Source organism: Galdieria sulphuraria (assembly GCF_000341285.1).
Source record: "Galdieria sulphuraria unplaced genomic scaffold scaf_60, whole genome shotgun sequence".
Taxonomy (NCBI): Eukaryota; Rhodophyta; class Bangiophyceae; order Galdieriales; family Galdieriaceae; genus Galdieria; species Galdieria sulphuraria.
Genome location: NW_005178415.1, coordinates 41,120 through 57,020, shown reverse-complemented (window position 1 = coordinate 57,020; position 15,901 = coordinate 41,120). Strand labels below are relative to the sequence as shown.

General features: G+C 37.9%; 10 protein-coding genes across 12 annotated transcripts; 5 read left to right on the top strand and 5 right to left on the bottom strand.

Annotated features, from left to right (window-relative positions):
* Positions 1–149: 149 nt before the first annotated feature.
* On the bottom strand, positions 150–1,800 carry Gasu_57020 (rhomboid family protein). The gene is made up of 8 exons (XM_005703160.1): positions 1,400–1,800; positions 1,264–1,356; positions 1,105–1,198; positions 925–1,057; positions 730–871; positions 598–676; positions 425–543; positions 150–365 (listed from the first exon to the last, which is right to left on the bottom strand). The coding sequence occupies exons 1-8, from the start codon at positions 1,786–1,788 to the stop codon at positions 299–301; spliced, it is 1,116 nt and encodes a 371-aa protein (XP_005703217.1). The 5' UTR covers positions 1,789–1,800; the 3' UTR covers positions 150–298.
* Positions 1,801–1,804: 4 nt separating this feature from the next.
* On the bottom strand, positions 1,805–6,130 carry Gasu_57010 (Importin 11-like protein). Of its 2 annotated transcripts, none has more exons than XM_005703158.1 (28): positions 6,070–6,130; positions 5,960–6,010; positions 5,818–5,912; positions 5,721–5,769; positions 5,612–5,675; positions 5,405–5,565; positions 5,254–5,355; positions 5,066–5,200; positions 4,945–5,002; positions 4,740–4,892; positions 4,624–4,689; positions 4,417–4,575; positions 4,300–4,366; positions 4,148–4,241; positions 3,918–4,095; positions 3,684–3,864; positions 3,502–3,634; positions 3,379–3,453; positions 3,266–3,328; positions 3,078–3,220; positions 2,913–3,024; positions 2,786–2,865; positions 2,638–2,744; positions 2,388–2,585; positions 2,230–2,331; positions 2,125–2,179; positions 2,008–2,069; positions 1,805–1,961 (listed from the first exon to the last, which is right to left on the bottom strand). In XM_005703158.1, exons 1-28 carry the CDS (start codon positions 6,120–6,122, stop codon positions 1,830–1,832), a joined length of 2,928 nt encoding a protein of 975 aa, XP_005703215.1. In that variant the 5' UTR covers positions 6,123–6,130; the 3' UTR covers positions 1,805–1,829. The 2 variants fall into 2 exon arrangements, with proteins under 2 accessions (XP_005703215.1, XP_005703216.1); XM_005703159.1 differs by having other exon boundaries at positions 2,801–2,865.
* A 10-nt stretch (positions 6,131–6,140) lies between these two features.
* Gasu_57000 (nuclear cap-binding protein subunit 2) lies at positions 6,141–6,845 on the top strand. The gene is made up of 2 exons (XM_005703157.1): positions 6,141–6,251; positions 6,302–6,845. The coding sequence occupies exons 1-2, from the start codon at positions 6,186–6,188 to the stop codon at positions 6,821–6,823; spliced, it is 588 nt and encodes a 195-aa protein (XP_005703214.1). The 5' UTR covers positions 6,141–6,185; the 3' UTR covers positions 6,824–6,845.
* A 5-nt stretch (positions 6,846–6,850) lies between these two features.
* On the top strand, positions 6,851–7,365 carry Gasu_56990 (uncharacterized protein). Its single transcript, XM_005703156.1, has 2 exons — positions 6,851–7,126; positions 7,176–7,365. Exons 1-2 carry the CDS (start codon positions 6,881–6,883, stop codon positions 7,236–7,238), a joined length of 309 nt encoding a protein of 102 aa, XP_005703213.1. The 5' UTR covers positions 6,851–6,880; the 3' UTR covers positions 7,239–7,365.
* A 4-nt stretch (positions 7,366–7,369) lies between these two features.
* On the bottom strand, positions 7,370–8,950 carry Gasu_56980 (pre-mRNA cleavage complex II protein Clp1-like protein). Its single transcript, XM_005703155.1, has 6 exons — positions 8,544–8,950; positions 8,427–8,493; positions 8,085–8,371; positions 7,917–8,021; positions 7,550–7,870; positions 7,370–7,492 (listed from the first exon to the last, which is right to left on the bottom strand). Exons 1-6 carry the CDS (start codon positions 8,919–8,921, stop codon positions 7,394–7,396), a joined length of 1,257 nt encoding a protein of 418 aa, XP_005703212.1. The 5' UTR covers positions 8,922–8,950; the 3' UTR covers positions 7,370–7,393.
* A 10-nt stretch (positions 8,951–8,960) lies between these two features.
* Gasu_56970 (ubiquitin-protein ligase (Cullin)) lies at positions 8,961–11,580 on the bottom strand. The gene is made up of 2 exons (XM_005703154.1): positions 10,013–11,580; positions 8,961–9,962 (listed from the first exon to the last, which is right to left on the bottom strand). Exons 1-2 carry the CDS (start codon positions 11,566–11,568, stop codon positions 9,035–9,037), a joined length of 2,484 nt encoding a protein of 827 aa, XP_005703211.1. The 5' UTR covers positions 11,569–11,580; the 3' UTR covers positions 8,961–9,034.
* Positions 11,581–11,582: 2 nt separating this feature from the next.
* Positions 11,583–12,990, bottom strand: Gasu_56960 (uncharacterized protein). The gene is made up of 2 exons (XM_005703153.1): positions 12,838–12,990; positions 11,583–12,791 (listed from the first exon to the last, which is right to left on the bottom strand). The coding sequence occupies exons 1-2, from the start codon at positions 12,961–12,963 to the stop codon at positions 11,721–11,723; spliced, it is 1,197 nt and encodes a 398-aa protein (XP_005703210.1). The 5' UTR covers positions 12,964–12,990; the 3' UTR covers positions 11,583–11,720.
* Positions 12,991–13,000: 10 nt separating this feature from the next.
* Gasu_56950 (mitochondrial carrier (BOU / S-adenosylmethionine carrier)) lies at positions 13,001–14,286 on the top strand. 2 transcript variants are annotated; one of them, XM_005703151.1, is made up of 3 exons: positions 13,001–13,375; positions 13,425–13,633; positions 13,703–14,286. In XM_005703151.1, the coding sequence occupies exons 1-3, from the start codon at positions 13,006–13,008 to the stop codon at positions 14,009–14,011; spliced, it is 888 nt and encodes a 295-aa protein (XP_005703208.1). In that variant the 5' UTR covers positions 13,001–13,005; the 3' UTR covers positions 14,012–14,286. The 2 variants fall into 2 exon arrangements, with proteins under 2 accessions (XP_005703208.1, XP_005703209.1); XM_005703152.1 differs by having other exon boundaries at positions 13,703–14,035.
* Gasu_56940 (peptidyl-tRNA hydrolase, PTH2 family) lies at positions 14,041–14,797 on the top strand. The gene is made up of 2 exons (XM_005703150.1): positions 14,041–14,250; positions 14,317–14,797. Exons 1-2 carry the CDS (start codon positions 14,050–14,052, stop codon positions 14,635–14,637), a joined length of 522 nt encoding a protein of 173 aa, XP_005703207.1. The 5' UTR covers positions 14,041–14,049; the 3' UTR covers positions 14,638–14,797.
* A 3-nt stretch (positions 14,798–14,800) lies between these two features.
* On the top strand, positions 14,801–15,838 carry Gasu_56930 (3-oxoacyl-(acyl-carrier-protein) reductase). The gene is made up of 3 exons (XM_005703149.1): positions 14,801–14,936; positions 14,989–15,379; positions 15,458–15,838. Exons 1-3 carry the CDS (start codon positions 14,814–14,816, stop codon positions 15,724–15,726), a joined length of 783 nt encoding a protein of 260 aa, XP_005703206.1. The 5' UTR covers positions 14,801–14,813; the 3' UTR covers positions 15,727–15,838.
* The last annotated feature ends 63 nt before the right edge of the window (positions 15,839–15,901 follow it).

The following is a 15,901-nucleotide window of genomic DNA, read 5'->3' as shown; positions in this document are numbered from 1 at the left end:
GAATTCGAAAGCATCTTTTGAGAACAACACGTCATTCCATTTTTGCTGTTGCTTCGATTGTTCTCATTTCGTAATATCAAACTATTTTTAGGAAAATAAAGAACAATATAGAGAGATTATTTTCACTTGTTGAACATATATATATATATATATATATATATAAAGACTGGTTTGTTATAGGTTTTATCTATCAATACGACCTTGTATAAATCACTTGCCAAACCAAATATACTAGTGATATTCAAACAAAAGTAGAGAGATACAACATAAGATTCGAGAGCCTATTCCAAAACAATTGCTACAGTTGATTCTTTTTCCACCGTAAGAACCATCGCTTGATCATGGGTCTGTCTTGTAAGTAAACCCTAAACACAAAAGATAAGGAAACAGAGCTTGCGAAACAAGAACCAGTTTGACTACTAACCCACGAGAGCCTATTCGTTTTCTTTCGAAATTTGGACCAAACAGGTATGAATAAAACACACCGCCAAGAAACCCACCCAAATGTCCCCAGTTGTCTATACGTGAACCTCGTTGAAGACTCTAACCAGTTGGTTACAACTAAAAACAAGCGAAATTCATATAACGGCTTCATACCATAAGTATATTGAAAATCAACGACTGGGCAATAGAAAATAAACCCAGGCGAGAAGTTTCACCGAGTAAATACTGATGTCTACAGATTGTCTGTTACTTGCTACACTTTAGAATGAAACATCAAACACTCACCTTTTAAGATAAACTGCAAAACCACCGACTAAACCAAAAATAGCACCTGATGCACCTAAAGATGGATTCTTTGAGAAGAAAAAACTTGCAATACATCCAAAAAATCCAGAAAAAAGATAAAGACCAATAAAACGGTGTGAACCTAATTCAAATCACTCCGAAACCTATCAAAAGTACCGGGTAAACTATACAAACCAAAACATCTTTCTACAACAGGACCCAAAGAATATAAGCTATAACAGTTTACCATCAAATGTGCAATATTTCCGTGTAGAAAGATAGGAGTCAATAAGCGATACAACTGACCACTGGAAATCAACTCATTCACCTTTCAAGGGAATGTAGGGAAGTACAAGAATAACATAGTGCAGTTACCTTGGCACCCATCAACAAAAGTTGGTTCGCAGTAGCCATTTGTAATAAAAAAACCACAATGTTCGTAACCAAAAGTATTTTCGTCCAACTCCATCTAAAAAAGGAATAAAAAATAATCGATCCGAACGACAGTAAACGTATCATTAACTGTCTACCAACCTTTGTTTGTTTTTAGGACTCGACGAAGAACGACTTTTCTTACTGAGCAAATAAACGGTTTCTGCAGCAAACAGTTGCCCACTATCACCATTCCTTTATACTTTTAGACACAAGGTCTTCAATTAACAACACTTACGAAAAATGACTCCAGTAGCCAGGTTGAATGTTGTTCTTGTTGTTGCCACCACCTGAAATACCCAACGTATGTAATAGGTGAAAGGATCCACCTCCGAGCATACTTTTCCGTCTCAAAGGGTACTTGGTTCTACCACTAATGTTTCTTCCCATAACAGATTGTAACATAACTGTTCTTAAAGTGTTCTCGCTTCCAGATAACGTAGCTCTTTTTTGGCAAAAATGAAAACAGTTCTTGAAAGTCCAAGAGTTCAACGATAGAGTGAAGCTTAGAAAACCGTTTACATTCTGCCAGTGAGACTTCCTATGAAAGAGAAGTCTTTTACTTGTTGCAGGAATATGTAAACTTGGTCTCATGTGGATCATCAGCCAATAATGATCATCCATCATCACCTCATGACATGAATGATCTTTCTCTTACTTTATCAAGGCTAGTTATTTTCTAACAAGGCAGAACGAAACGTATGAGCAATATTTCTATCCAAAGCATTCCAAAAAGGGGACATTGAGGGATATAAAGTCGTAAATATTTGTTCTAATTGTCGAACAGTCGTTCGAATTTCCTTCAAAACGGTCAACAAGAGAAATCATCCACTGTTAATATCCTACCGATGTAATATCTTGTTGATACATGGGATCATATAGCTTTCTAAAAGATGGGATATCTTCATCTAAAAAACCTCTTTTAGTCCATATATATGTCGCATCAATATCAACTATACTAACCATCATATTGGCTTCTTGAGTAGGATGACAGACATTGCAACCATATGTCCACTACCTTGATTAGAAGTGTCATTTGTGCAAACTTAGTGAGAGAATATGTCTTACGGCGTCTAAAGAAACATGTAGAAATATACTGCGTTGAGTTGCCAATCGACAAAGACACAAACCAATTTGCTTCCTATCTTGTGGCAAGTAAACATTTTCAGCCTATGAAAGAGACCAACCAAATAAATTGAGGTTCTCCAACCATAAAACTTATATACCTTTTCCACTATACAATAAACCAATTGATACAAGCGATGAGAATCTTCTCCCAATACTTCCCGTTCAAATCTCGATATGTCCATCCAAATAGCTCTCGATATGATTGCTAAGAAGGTAGCCTCTACTGCTTTACTTTCCTTTTGGTTTAAAACTAAAGATATCATTGTTCTTATAATAGGAATCCAAAGAGACCAATCCTATTGTAACTAGATGTAAATCACAATAGTTGGATATTATCGATATTACAACCTCTGAATGGAATAGGATGACGGAATCCACTATTCCTGCTACCTGAATGACAACTCTGTCTCTCATAATTTCTAATAATGAATATGAAAATGAACATAGCCAATTCCCTAGTCAAAACAATGAAATATATTTACAGAAAAAGAAATACTAACAACATTCCTACCATACGAAACAATAAAATAGCGACCTCCCAACTGGATATAGTTTCTTATCAACAAAACATAGTGACTAGAACAGTAACTAAGCAGATAACAAAAGGAGAAACTAAGGCTTACCCAACATATTCTGTTGTGTGTTGAGCGAGAGAAATTAATATTGGAATCAATTCTTGTACACTTTGTGTATACTGAGTTTGACACTGGAGAAAACAATTCCACAAGTGAAAACCTAAAAAGAGGATTAAGTCTTGGATTTCTCCGGTAGTATAGATAATATAGCACCTTGTTCAACAAGTTGTTCATGCTGTTCTCCATCCCCTCGCCATTCCAACTGAACACACCAAGATATCAGCTGTTTCAAAAAGGTTTCAAAAGTAACTGAAACTTGTTCTGAATTTTGAAACTGATAGAAAGCAACAATAAAACTAGATAAAAATGAGGAATGACTCTATATCAGCAAGATCTACAACCTTTGGATTAGCTCCACTATTCTAACTCTTATAGCAAATGCTTCATCTTGTTCTGATATCAAACTAAAATAGAGTTTTCATCTCTATAAAGTTCTTTATCCATTATAAGTTACCTTGATTGATTCCATAACTCAATAATACAATTGGAAAGAGACTGATAAAGTTTTTCTCCAACAGATGGAGTTAAACTGTACTTATAGTCATGAGATATTCAAGAATTGTGAACGCGTACTCACTGTTCTACTATCCTCGTCAATGCATCCAAAATATCACATTTCAAGGATAAATGGGTGGCTTGTTGCAACAACTGAAAACTCTTTTGCATCAATCCCAATACTGTCTGTTCAATGGAAAAGAATAGGGCTGAACCTGCCATCAACATTGTTAGGTGAAAACAAAACACTACTTCAAAACTTACTCTCTTCCTGTGAAGACAGCAGAATTTCGACTGCTTGCAACGCAGGCCAAGAAACTGCAATGTTAGACTCTTTCAGGTAAATTTGCAACAACTGCTCAAACAATACAACTTGTTGCTCTGAGTGAAGAAATGATCCAACTTGTGCTCCGAATAAACAAGCTCTTCTCCTTAACAAAATATTCTAATTGTCTTTAATTGTACCCAGTTTTCGGTTGTCTTTTTTTAAAATGTTACCTGCAAAGCCGTTTGAGAGAATATCTTAGAAAGCAACTCGATCCACTGCTCATAATCTATTCTATCAAATATGTCAAAAACCGCAGCTCCCAATATTCTATAGATAACATCCAACATAACAACATCTCTATCACTAGAATAGTTCCAGAGTTTCATGATAATGGACAAACAAGGCTCCCTCCGGCCCTTGTCAATAAGGAAAGCTTCGTACTTTCAAACGACAAACTTACATAAAATGACTCAATAATGACATGCATACTGCCTGTGCTACTGTTTGTGGATCATAAACGTCGAACTCCGCAGCTTCTTCTTCCATCGCGTATTCTAGCATTTCATTATCATTCTTCAATTCCTAAAAAGATGTTCAAGAAAAGAAACCAACCAGTAGGCTCCTGCAATAATTTTGCTAATCTTTCTTTCGAACAAGGAAGAAAACGGCGAATGATAAGCTAGAGGAGCTTTTGAGAGTTTTCAGAATAAAAAATGACAGCATACTTACTTCTAAAATACTACTGACAAGAGATTCTGTGAAACAATGCAAAACTTGTCTTCTTCCCTTTTCCAACTCTTCCAAAGACCAATCTGTTATTATGTAATGCATTCCATGCAACTCACAAGGAAGACGACCATTCTCTTCCGTGTATTCAAAAGATCGACTCTACAACGGATCAGAAGTGATTTCCAGAAGGAGTTCCTGCACTATTACCGTGAATATTGCATTACATTCCATAACTTGATGGAAAATATCCAAAGCCTTCGCATCAAGAGACCACTGCAAACCAATTTTAAGATAGTGGATTTGGACACCAAGTTAACACTTGCCTGTGACAAAGTTTTCTGTTCCCAGTCCTCGTCCGAACTGTTACTCCATTGCTGTCTATATTCTGCAAAAAGAGGTGACAAGACGTGGCAAAATAAAAGAGGATGCGTCTTCTGTGACTCCAATAGAAATTTGCATAGAAGATAGGATACTCGCTAAATGGCTACTCGTCATTTTTCAACAATCGTCAACATTTTTTTGTCTTACTTGAGCTCTTCCAAAATCTTGCCCATTGTAATAAAACAAGCAACGGTTTTGCAAACTCCTATAAAGATAGCAAGTATGAATAATAAAGAGTCCATACGTAAAGAACAACGCTATCATTTACCATTCGATAAAGTCTTCCAACGACTTTTGAAGGTCCATAACTAAAGAATCACGATGAACCACTCTTCTTAGAATCTTGAGGCAAAGTTCGACGCTATGAAATTCGACTTGGCTCAAGTTTTCAATATAGGTACATCTCAAAGAAAAAATGTGACAACTAAACAATAGATCCAGAAACAATGTGCTTACAAACTAATATCTGCAGATATGCTCAGATGCTTTTGTAGCAAGTGAAACATCATTTGAATAATGGAAACAGACGCTTGATGAAACAAATATGGGTCGACTTTTCTATACAAGCAACGATGAGCCCTCCTTCTCTGTAAACTTATCAACTTACTTTGACTCGACTCCTTTCACAACTTCGTACAAAGCTTGTAATAGTTTTTCGCGTTTCCAATCAGTCTCATCCGACTCAAGCAGTGATAAGACACTCTCAAAGATGGCAGGCCAGTCCTTGGGGTAATCTAATCTTGCCAACCGACCAAGTAATAAATACAACTGCATAAGATTAAGTATAAAATGAAATAAGCTCAAGCCTTATTACCTGTGTTGCAACTAACTGGTCTTGTTGTAATAATAAACTCAAAATCCTTTGCCTAACGAATATTCTACAGTACAATAAATATGCAACAAGTTAGAAAAAATGTGAATACTTTTCTTCATTCGAAACCAATTGCAGTGTTGTATTCCTCCATATACGGTCTAAAACGTATCATAAACAGAATTCAGTTGTGTGTTACGATGTCCTACCGATAGAATTCTTTGCAACAACAGCAGCCAGCCATCGCACGTTCAAAGGAGAATGTTCCTTATCAGCAATAATGTTCAACAGAGACGACAAAAAACTTGCAAGTTTCAGACAAAAGCAACCTTTTGACAAACAAGGACATACCCTGTTCGTTGTTCAGCGATAGATATTTCACCTTCTGCCGCGGATCTTATGCTATGCAACAGTTGGTTTCAAATGGCAATCAATACAAGAACTTGGTCATAGTTTCATACCTATTATCAGGTTCTAGTGCTTGGGTCAATAACCTTGAGAGTTGCAGTTCCATGGGCTTGATTGGTTTCTTCTTGGGGAAAAAAGATCCTAATGTCGTGTAATAATTGACAAGGGAATGGCATATTTGTACGAAGATCGACCAGTTACTTTGTATAGAGATAGACGGTTTCAAGGCACACAAGTATGTTGGCTGGTAAAAACCAAGGCTTTAGAGTTGAACAACAAATATAGGAAGAATACGAGCACCGTATTGCCACCTCCAAAACTTTGTACGTTGGCAACTTGTCATTTTACACTTCAGAGGAACAAATATGGGAATTATTTTCCCTGTGTGGTGAACTGAAAAGGATTATAATGGGTCTGGATCGCTTTAGAAGAACTCCTTGTGGATTTTGCTTTGTAGAATATTTTAGTCGAGCGTCAGCCGAGTTGGCAATAAAGTATATCAGTGGAACGAAGTTGGATGATAGAGTCATTCGAGCAGATTGGGACTATGGTTTTGAACCAGGTCGACAGTTTGGTAGAGGACGAAGTGGTGGACAGGTTCGAGACGAACACAGAGAAGACTATGATCCTGGACGAGGAGGATATGGCAAATTTATGAAAAAGATGAGTGGATATAGTGGTACACAGCTTTGGGGAAACGAGAGAAAAAGTTTTCGAGCGGCAACAGGAACCAAACACCAAAGAGATGAGACTGACGAAGTTTTCCAAACAGAGAAGAATCCGCGTTTTCGAGAAGAGGAAGATTAGTAATGATTGTTGCGCCAAAATTGCATTTTTCTCTTTGGGGGTGGTGAAGACTTGGCCATGTCGTTCAATAAACTCTTAAAAACTTTGGCTGATAGATACGCGTCACAAGCCGTCCCTACCAAAACTGTGCAAGGTTGGGAAACGACGTCGGATCTAAGAAAAAAATTGGTTGCAACTCATATCAATGCGCTACCTAGCCGTCTCCAAAGCGCAAAGGAAGAGTTGAAGGATTTTGTACAAAAGACGCGTACTTTGGACTTTACATACCTTGCTGCTTTTCGGTTTGGAATCCGAAGTTTAGAGGTCTGTAACTGGAGAGAGATCGCTCTGTTTGCTCTGACTATTGGTTTAGTTGGCGGCGTGGTACTGGATAGGGAAGACTTTGGGAAAGAGAGAACTTCCCAACTCCATATAAAAAGTTGCAAAAGACTTTTATTGGTTTGGTTGGCTTCATTTGTGCTTGTTTCGGAAACCTCTTGTTTCATATTGGTGTTTTATAAAATAGTTGAACTTTTTAGAAGTTGCCTAATATATATCCATCTCAAAAGTTGTTTGGTACTTGCATATAAGCTACTCGAGCCAACGAATGGATCCCATCACTAGAAAGCTTCCAGGTAGTTTTCCTGGAGATGGTGCCAACAAAGAGATTGTTCTTTTCGAGATATCCACCTTGTGACACATACTTTTCAGTACTTTTTACCAAATATGGATATTCAAATAACTCACTTTGGCAACATGAACAAAACCATATACTGGAGAGTCCACAATTTGTTCTTCTTCCTCAGCTTGACTGACTCCCAACATACAATGAAGTAACTCAGTGGAAGGAGTCACTTGCGAAATTTGCAACGGATCCAAAGTAGACTGTGCTCCAAGTGGCAAAGCTGTTGCTGGCACATGAAGTCCGATACCAACGCGCACTATATGAACTTGGTCAAAAGTAACCACAGTTGTGAAAGGATTGAGATTTCCATCTGAGCCATAGAAATAACAACGAAGCTGCATTTCCTGAAGTCGCCGTCTCAAGTATTGATCTCTGCCTACAACCTAAGCACTTGATAAAGCCTATCGAATAAAGTCATTCCGTACATACTCCACCAGATTTCGGGAGCTGAATAATTTGTCTCTGTTCTGAACATAGGTCCCTTTGAATATCGGCATAAAGCCTTTCCGAACCCAATACAATGATAACATTGGCCTATGTAGATATATATATATATTGTTTGATAATGTATTTCATTCATTTGGCCCATTTTCTTACTTTGATTTCCTTCAATACTTGTTTGAGAACATCATAGTTGCTTCCATCCAAACTGCCAAAGGAGTCTGCAATAAAGCCCATATGACCCAGATCCATTTCAGAGTCTTCCAACTTGGCATCCAACAAGTTCGAAAGATTGCTGACTAATTTTTCCAAAAGTCTCGGGTTCTCGGAAGCTACTGTATGACCATAGAAATAGACAAGGTTGTTTTCAAATATCATACCATCTTCTATTGTGGCATGTTCCACAGAGGATGCTCCAATAGCTCCAGGAATAGAGAAGGAGCCTTGTCCACAATAAAATGAGAAAACAATTGTCATCTTCGTTCTATGCAACACTACCTTGTTGAAAGTCAATACTTGCATACAATATTTTCTTGCCTCCTTTCATAGCATAACAAGAGAGAATCTGGAAATAATCAGTTACTTGATAAGATTGTATTGTATCATTAAACTTACTTGACAAAGGGAACTTTTACCAGAATCCTGTGGACCGACTATCACTACCTTGGGCCCTTTAGTCCCCTGCTGTCTAGCTTTTCGACGCATAGAGTCAAGAAGATAGTGTGCCTTGAGATAAAGGTGCATAGGTGTTTCGTTGGCAACATATTCCAAGTCGGTTATGCCTTGAAGTTGTAACTCACAACCTTGCCAAGTAAAGACTGCAAGTTTGGTATCGCAGAGCTCTACAGGCTTCTTTTTTGGAAGCTCAATACCAAATACCTCTGCTGTGCCTGATTGAAGAGTGAGATAGACTTTGTTTTCATTGGAAACTTCAAATCTCAACTCTTGTTCCTTCTCTAAACGAAAAGTTCGCTTCTCATCCTGATTTAACATCTTGAACAATCACATTCTCATTCTTCATAACAACACGCATGATAAAGACCGCCCTTTATTGAAAGCAACTCTCTCTTTTCAGTTTTACAAAGCTTATCCTTTGCTTATTAGGATTATGCTAAGTATCTATACAGTTGAGGAGTATCCGAATCACGTTCTAAATATTCTCTATCGATGAGACTTTCTATTCTCTTTTTCAAATCTGCTGGTTGATAAGGAAACTTGAGCTGCTCATAAAGTTCTGACATCAATTGACTGTGCGTCAAAGACTTTCTTGTTTTCATAATGCGAACAATGGCAGCATCAATCTGATACTGACGGTCTTGTACAACACGCTCTGTCGTTTGCTGATTCTCTTCCGGAGTTTCCTTCACTTGAATTTGGTTAATCTTGATTCGATAACGTTTATCTTGAAAGTCTTTGTTGAAATAAAAAATATCATCTTCTTCCACTTCTCGACTCATTGGCTCCTTTCTCAGCACCCGAATCTTCCCACACGCCAAAGACTGTAGTGTCCTCTTCAACTCTTTCATCTCCAAACCAATTCCTTCATGTATCTCCCTTAAAGTCAAAGCATCAGTCTCGTTAAATAATAACAACACTAATGTCTGATAGAGAGAAAGTGAAATTGTTTTTTGACCTTTCGGAAAATTAGCTCTAATAGTACACATACTATTGCTGTGGTTCCAAGTCAATTTTCTTCCGGCATATTTGTTCAAATAGAATCGCGAAAAAGCATTTTGTAGTTTTAAAAGCTCTTTCGAAAGTTTCACATCCCCACAAGTGCTTTGTGGCCAATAACTCGAAGTCAAAACTACAACACTTAAATCCACTTCATTGCCACAATGTTTCCATTCCAAACTTTCATAAAAGGCCTTCATAATGTCCTGAGATAAGTCAATGTCCTTGAACATTCCTTCCAGTTTACTGGTAAAACCTGCTCCACATTCTGCTTTCAACTTGGAAATCATTGTCTTTTCCAAATCTAAGGAAGCCGATTTGCCTAATAATAGACGCTTTGCCAAGTCTTTCTTATAAAAGCTATTGAGAGAACATTCAGTAATAAACAAAACCGTTTCATGACTACTTACGCTTCAAAGACATCTTTACCATGAATAAAACGAAAGAACTGAAGAACCTTGTCTAATGTCCCCTCAAGTTCCTCTTCTGTATAGCCCTTATTACCTGTTCGTAGTATTTGATCGATATATTTTGCAGTCAACTCTGCTGGCTTATTCTGACGCATGTTAACGAAGGATTCGAAGGATTCTTTCACTGCGTATTGAAACGTCTCGTTCTTGTCAAAACAATTAGATACAATGGAGTCTACCTTATCCTTCATATCCAATATAAGTTGTACAAGCTCATTATCCTTTTCAGGATCCTGAATGATTCTAGCACCTGTACTTTTAGTATAAATGCCAAGATACTTTTTAACTTGGTCCAGTTGATGGACTCGGGCAAGTAGTCGGTAGAGACGTGCCAAGTCTTCTTGTCGATTTTCTTCCATCATATTGTCAAAGCCTTTGTCCAAAATCTCCACAGTGTGCGACTCCAATAAACAGTTTTCTACAAGTTGAATCAAAGGTGCTTTCGTAATTCTATCCAAATAATGGACTACTCTGTTCACTTCTTCAGAAAGACGAATCTCTACGTGTTTCAAGTAAGTGTATATATCATATTGTTGCAGCAACACATTTCCTTCATTGTTATAATATTCACTGCTAGCATCGAGAAAAGCCTTTTCGAAGGATTCTCCATAAATTTCCAAAGCTGTGAACATTCTGATCATATCCTTTACAAGATCCTGCGGAATACTTTCTCCCTTACGTTCAGCTGTTATCAAAGCAATGGTGGATTGTACGGTTTTCTTTTCTACTTCTGAGTTTTGTTGCAAATATTTTCTAAATACTTTCAGGCCCATATCCCAAAGTGATCTTACTGGAGCGTTGTGTAGGACAAAGGATCGATCCAAAAATAGAAATATACTTCTTATGAGTTTCATTTGGTTACAGTGTTCCTCCCATACTTTGCTTACTCCATAAAGAAAAGTTTCCGACTCGTGAGAGTAACCTTGAAGAGAGTTGATTTGTATGGCCACGTGTTGTTCCACTTCTTCCTGAAGTTTTTCAAAAAGAAAAGAGCCCCATTTGAGCAAACAGACGTCTTCAACCTTTCTATACAACTCTTCATAAGAGAATACCACTTTGGTAGCGTTTTGGATGGCTTTTACTGCTTGTTTGAGGTAGTTTATCCATATTTCTTCAGCAAAATTTTTGGAAACTGCAGGCGCCGAAGCCAGTGGACGTATCACTAGTTTGGTTGAAGACTTTTGTGGAGTTGAAAAAGACTGGTGAATGGGTTCCCTTTGGTTGCTTTGTTGTTGTAGTTTGCCGTTGCTTATCATCACTTCACCGTCATTCTTGGTCTGTGGGGAATTTTCTCTGTTGAACATAGTCAATAAATTTTGAGAAGGGTCTTCTCCTTTCTTGGATGACTTTTTTGGTTTTTTGTTACAACTTGTTTGCTCTAGTCTGTTGGAGGAATTTTCCGCCTGGTTTGTTTTTCCCTCCAACGAGTTGCCTCTCTTCCTTTGCGTCCCTGACGAACTTCTTCGTGTGGAACGCCTAGCAGGCGAATAAGGCATCTACAAGATAAATATTGTTGCGTATTGTCTTTATATGACGCTAATAAGCAACTTGAGAAACGAATCAAGAGCCAACAATCCCCGTTTTGTATCCAAATAAAGACAAATCAAGTTATTTCCTTTATCGGGAGAGCCTTGTGTCTAAAGAAGAATCAAACTACGATTGTTCCATTTTGACAAGTTTGTTCAACTTCATAGATAGATATACCCAAAAGTTTGGAGAGAATAGTCTCTGTTATTTTTGTTTCAATATCTTTTCTTTCTTCCATATCCCACTCTGAAGTAGAGTCCTTTCGTATGTACAACTTGTCATGAATAAAAGCAATTCTTTCCGACCGAATCATAGCACGCTGTACAGCTAAACCCATATTTCTTAGTCCTTGAGTGATTCCATGTATACATTTCATTTGCTGACTATAACATAATTCCACTATGATATGGTTATCTCTACGGTCTATCAATGCAGGATGAGTACAAGCATCCATCAAAGACTGACGTAGTTGATTCAATTCTTCAAAGTCATTGCATACCTTTTCTCCACTCCCATCAGATATTTCAAATATATCGTATGCCTTTACACTTTCTGGTTTCTCGATATCTTCTCTGGTAGTAATGTTTGCTGAAATAATAGAATAACCACCACGACTCAGTGCCAAAACCAAATCATATAATAACCCAAAACGGTCATCTGTATTTACAGCGACTGTAGTAAAAGGACCTGAACTATTATCAATAACAATACGACCTCCATATTCATGATGATGAGAATGTAAGGACTGTGCAACTTTGTGTTTTCTATTCAATACAACAACTTTGGATGGGTCTTCTATGACGCCCATTATTCCATCTATAAGATGCTTGATATGATTATGATCAATTATCAACTGATTATTTTGGTTACAAAAACAAATCCAAATATCGCTGCTATCCGAAGAGACCACTTCACAAGCCTTGACCAGTAGTTGCTCACTCTCCAAGAACGATACCAAGTCACCCAGAAGATGAGATCTTTCTGGACAAACGATATGCAAAACTTGAAATATATCGACATTATGTTTCCAAAAGATGCGGATGGGCTTTTCTCCGATGACTCGTTCTAAAGCCATTCGCAAAGGTTCCAAGTCGTCTGGATGAGTTATTTTTGAACCATCTTCCTTTCTACGAATACCAAAGCGATCCTGAATAGTTCCATCTTGTAAAGTTTCTATAACAGCCGAGTGAATCTAACACAGAGTCAAGCTATTGTACATATATACAAGGAGAACCTACACTGAGGTTGAAATGAACCAAGGTATGAATAATATCTAATAGCAGTCCACTTCTATCTTTACATTTTATGATAACCCATGTATCACGTTCACCAAACTCAAAAGCTATATTATACGAGGACTCCATCCTTTCAGTTTTTCACAACAACAACAATTTCCGTTGATGATAATGGCACAATCCGTATCCCGTGAAGGACCTCAACGGTTAGGAAGAGATCTTTTTGCAGGTGCCACTGCGGCAGTCACTGCTGTAGCAGTATTGCATCCTATAGATACTTTGAAAACAAAAATACACCTAGAACGAGGAAATAGGAAAGAAATCAGGAGACTTGCTGCTCTAGTTCTGAGCTGTCGTGGAATAAGTCAATTATACAAAGGTTTTCATATCATAGTATTAGGAAGTGCTTTTGCTTCTGCTGTTAGATTAGCATTTTTCGAGCACTTGAAGCGTCATTTTGTTGCGGAGTTGAAAGAGGAGAAACGTACTTTTGGCTATACTGCGTGCTCTTGTTTCGCAGGTCTGGCCAGTTCTCTCATATGTAAGGTGGTTTGGTCTTTCTTGGATACAAGTTGGCTTATTTTGAGTAGACGTCCCTTTTGAATCTGTTAAACAAAGGGTTCAATCGGGATTGTATTCAAGTGCGATACATTGTATTCGAGATGGTTGGCGCCAAAGAGGCTTTCGTTCCTTTTATCTAGGTTGGACAGCAACTCTTGTGAGAGATTTGCCTTTTACAGTAATTGAATTGACACTTTACGAATGTTTCAAAGATTTGTTGCGTCGAAAGAGGAACCAGGTTGTATTATGATTGCTTTTTTATATATAAATATTATGCTCATGTACTAACGACACTTGTGGTTATTAGGAGCATTCTGCCATGTCCCAATTTTCGCCTCTGGAAAGTATGTTGATAGGTTGTTTAGCTGCAAGTATTGGAGGTTTTCTGACTTGTCCTTTGGATGTTGTGAAAACCAGAGTGATGACTTCACCTTTTGGTCGTGATGGAGTTCCTTTAAGGAATATTCATTGGGTGATATTGGATATGACTAAGAAGGAGGGCATATCTGGTTTCTTTCGTGGAGTGTTGCCTCGTGTTGTGCAGTTAGGACTGATGGGTTCTTTATTCTTTACAACTTTTGAAACTTGTAAGAATGGATGGGATAAGCACAGTTAAAAGTTCCTTGTCCATCAACGTGCATTTGGGGGGAATTGATGACTTTTGTAGTTCAACTATTACTTGCGTTTGTTGCAGGTTATTTTTTAGGAGAACGTGGAAAAAAGAAAAAGTGTCCAAAATATAGCTGGATTCCTCCTACCTTGAACCATCTTTCAGAACTTCCAGCTGCCTCTAGTGGCGCTGGTGCAGTGAAGACTTGTAAAGAAAACTGTAAATTGGTTCTTTGCGTTCGTTCCGTAAGCTTAAATAGGAATAAATAGTTTTCAGCTCATAGATGATCCTTATTGTTCTTTTTCAATTAGGACTTGAAGATGGGAAAAGGTAAAATAGCTGCACAGTGTGGACACGCAACTCTCGGGGCCTATCAAGACACACTTCGGACGAATCCTGGTTATTTATGGAAATGGGAGGCAGATGGTCAACCTAAAATTGCACTTCAAGTATCTTCCATTCAACAGATGAAAAGCTTGGAGAAAAAGGCGGCTAGTCTAGGTATTGTGGCACATACTGTTATTGATGCTGGAAAGACACAAGTAGCTCCGGGTTCTGTTACAGTTTTATCTCTAGGGCCTGCACCCGTATCACTTATTGATAAAGTAACTGGGCACTTGAAACTATTATAAACTCATTCTATAAACAAAATATCTTTGGTTTCAAAGATGATGATTGGAGGAAATGTTGGGTGTGTGTGTGTGTGTGAATGAATAGTTTGAACATGTCCATTGTATTTGTTTTTCATTTCTATCAACTCTAAAAAGTGGCAAGAAAGAGTTGAGATTTCTTCTGCTATCAAGAGATCATGTCTCAATCAGGCAATATGGAAAAGGAACTGTCACCCGAACTGAAGACTGCCATGGTGACCGGAGCTACTGGAATATTGGGTCAAGCAACAGTCAAGATGTTGTTATCGGAAGGTTTTAGGGTAAGAAGGCCATTGGGTTTTACAAGTTTCCTCTTATGGGACAGCCTAAAAGGTGGTTATTCATGATGTCAACGTGGAGGCCTTGAATACTTTTGTAGACAGTCTCGGAAACTTGGCTTCGAGAACCAAGTGCTATCCCATTTGCTTCGATGCAAGTAAGCCGGAATCGGTATTAGAGGCTTGTAAAAGAATTGGAGAAGAGTTTGGTCCCGTGTATGTATTAATTAACAATAATGGATTTCTATCCAACACAGGAGTATTGGATACCACACCTAAAGAGTGGAGGAGAATATTTGCTCAGAATGTAGATTCTGCTTTTCTAGTTTCTAAGGAATTGTTGCCGCATATGAAAAGTAAAAAGTTTGGAAGAATTATCAACACTTGTTCTTTAGCAGGAAAGACGGGAGGAGTCAATGCGGGTATTGCTTATTCCACGTCCAAAGGTTTGCATAGTTTTAGATATGGATAAGAACGCTCAATGAGGAATATGTATACATATATATCTATCTCTCTTGGAATAGGTGCATTACAGACACTTACTTTTGGACTTGCCAGAGAAAGTGCACGAGATGGAATAACGGTCAATGCTATTGCACCGGCATATCTTCGAACACCCACTTTGGAACATTATCCACCAGAAATAGTGGAAAGACTATTGGAAACTATTCCAGTAGGAAGATTTTGTGAACCAGAAGAGTATGCGCATACAGTTCGTTTTCTTATTTCTCCACTTGCAGGATTTATTACGGGAGAAGTGATAGATATGAATGGTGGTTTACTGATGGATTAGGAAGAATAGGTTGATATAGTTGTTGGTAACATTCGGATATGCTTCCTTTGACAAGAAAATCTTCCGTAAAGCGTTGCTTTGTCGGTATGGGAATGAACACTATTGTGCTTATTATTTTCGCTATTGTTAAGGCACTCCGACTACCAACAAGTTGCTTTAGGGAAGAAGAACAACA